We start from the raw sequence: 2,371 nt of genomic DNA, 5'->3' as shown, positions 1-2,371 counted from the left end.
TGCCCGTCAGGCGCAGACTCTGGGCACATCGCAAGGCAAGAGGTGGGCAAGGAGAAGGAAGAGGCGGGGACAGGGCGACAAGGCCTGGGCGTGGGGACAGGGGTACCCTGTTCAGAGGTGACCTGCACGTTCAAGTTACGCAGAAAAGTATCAAAGAGGCCAGACAGTCTCGGCCCTCGGCAGCTGCCCGGGGTGGGGGGGCCGGAGAAGGGCAGCAGGGGTGAGGCGTCCCCCCACTCCCCGCCTTGGGGCCCCCCTCCTCACCCCAACCCCGACAACAGGGCCAAGAAGTCTGTGCTGTACAAAACAGGCCAGGGTCAAGGGTCCAGTCAGTGGAGAGATGTCCCAGCAGAAAGGAGGCCCGGCTGGGCCGGGCGGAGCAGCTTCCAAGCTCCAGCTGCCGAGGCCGGGCCCTGCCTCCCATCGCCTCCAGAGCCGGAAAGTCTTTCCTCAGACTCTATGCTGATCAGGGCTCCTGTTAGCAGCTGACAGGGAGACCCTGCCCTTTCGTCCCCGGCGCAGCTCAGAGTCCTTTGGGAGAGCTGGGGGCTGGTTGCAACAAGGCAGAGGAGGAGCGTTCAAGAAACGTCTGCAGTCTTCCTCACTTGCTCCCTGCCAAGGGGGCACCTGGAGCCTTGTGGCAGATGTGGTGGAACCACCATCAGCAAAAAAGAAAAAAGTAGGAAAGAGTCTGGCCCAACCTGGGGCAGTGTCTCGAATAAACTTCTGGAGGAGGCAGGGACCAGAGGAGGCCAGGATACAGCCAGCCAGCGGCCCTCCAGACTGAGGGGCTCAGGGGAGCTGGACCCACAGCTCCGCCTCCCCTGGGGATCTGCAGGGGCCTCCAGGCCGCTCTGGAGAGGAGAGGAGACGCCCAGGGGACTGGGTGGATCTGAGCTCCCCCAGGTCGAGTTGTGGAGGAGCCAGAGCCATCTCCCCTCCCCCTGGCTGCATCCCTGCCCATCCTGTCTTCAAAGCCTGCAGGCTGGTGGTGGGTGAGAAGTCAGTCTGAGATCAGGGCCTTCCCTCGGCGCTTGAATAGAGGGACGAGAGGGCAGGAGGCAGGACAAGCAGAGGTCAGATCGATTCCTGGGCTGTGATCCTGGCCTTCAGGGTCCCTGTGAATGAGCCACGGGGCAGGGGAGGACTCCCCATCCAGAGACATCACCCCCTGGCCGCAGCACGGAGCTTACTGTAGCGCCCACAAAATCTGAGAGAGAAAGAGAGAATTGGAACAAGTCAGAGACCACCAGGGCATAAGGGCTCCCTTGGACATTCCCCCAGGACAAAAGTTGGCAAACGAGTGAACTGCCCAGGCTTCAGAATCCCAGTCAAGCCTCTGACTAGCAAGATGGCCTTGAGCAGCCCACTCAAGCTCTCTGAACCCAATTTCCTCATCTGTGAAATGGGAATAATAGCCTGCTGCAGGGGTAATACCAAAGGGTCAAAAAAGACAGGCTGAGCGTGGTGGCTCATACCTGTAATTCCAGCACTTTGGGAGGCAGAGGTGAGAGGATTGCTTGAGCTCAGGAATTCAAGACCAGCTTGGGCAATATAGCAAGACTCTATCTCTACAAAAAAAAATTTTTTTAAATTAGCCTGGCGTGGTGGTACACAGCCTGTAGTCCCAGCTGCTCAGAGGCTCATGCGGAAGGATCATCTGAGTCCAGGAGTTCAAGGCTGGGGTGGGCACTCCAGCCTGGGCAACAGAATGACACTCCAACTCAAAAACAAAAAAAAGGTTAAAAAAAAAATGTCAGCCAAGGGTTTGGCACAGTGTTTGGCACACAGTATACTCTAGAAATGGTAGCGATTTTTAAAAAAAATTTGTATTCCAGAGGGCTTTGGCTCAGAACTGAAATGAGAGGCTCATTCATTTTCAACTCCCAGTGAGGGATGGAAATCCTGGAACACTGAAGGAAGGCAAACTGAAGTTCCCTTACGCTGCTTTGTTTTTTGATTATTTTTTTTTAGTTGGAGTCACCCTGTCACCCAGGCTGGAGTGCAGTGGCATGCTCACAACCACCACAGCCTCAACCTGCTGGGCTCAGGCGATCCTTCCACTTCAGCATTCCAAGTAGCTGGAACCAGAGGCACACGCCAGCACGCCTAGCTAACATTTTGATTTATTGTAGAGATGAAGCCTCGTCAAATTGTCCAGGCTGGTCTTGAACCCCTTGGCCTCCCAAAGTGCTGGGATTATAGGGGTGAGCCACTGCACCTGGCCCTGTTTCTTTTCTCTCTCTCTCTCTCTCTTTTTTAAACACTGAGTTGTCTTAGCCGGGCGTGGTAGCGCGCGCCTGTAGTTCCAGCTACTCGGAAGGCTGAGGGGGAAGGATCGCCGGAGCCCAGTAGGTCGAGGCTGCGGTGG

The 2,371-nt window shown here is 56.3% G+C and overlaps 1 protein-coding gene across 1 annotated transcript in view; it reads right to left on the bottom strand.

Annotated features, from left to right (window-relative positions):
• Positions 1-229: 229 nt before the first annotated feature.
• The window catches only part of LHFPL4 (LHFPL tetraspan subfamily member 4), a 45,330-nt gene continuing 43,188 nt past the window's right edge, over positions 230-2,371 (bottom strand). The window contains exon 3 of the mRNA XM_008069643.1: positions 230-1,210. Coding sequence (XP_008067834.1) covers positions 1,110-1,210 — 101 coding nt within the window. The 3' untranslated portion in view covers positions 230-1,109. The remainder of the gene's footprint in view (positions 1,211-2,371) is intronic.

This window comes from Carlito syrichta, unplaced genomic scaffold (assembly GCF_000164805.1).
Source record: "Carlito syrichta isolate Samal-C Ts95f unplaced genomic scaffold, Tarsius_syrichta-2.0.1 Scaffold312152, whole genome shotgun sequence".
Taxonomy (NCBI): domain Eukaryota; kingdom Metazoa; phylum Chordata; class Mammalia; order Primates; family Tarsiidae; genus Carlito; species Carlito syrichta.
The sequence above is the reverse complement of the archived record's forward strand: the minus strand, read 5'-3'. Positions and strand labels throughout refer to the sequence as shown.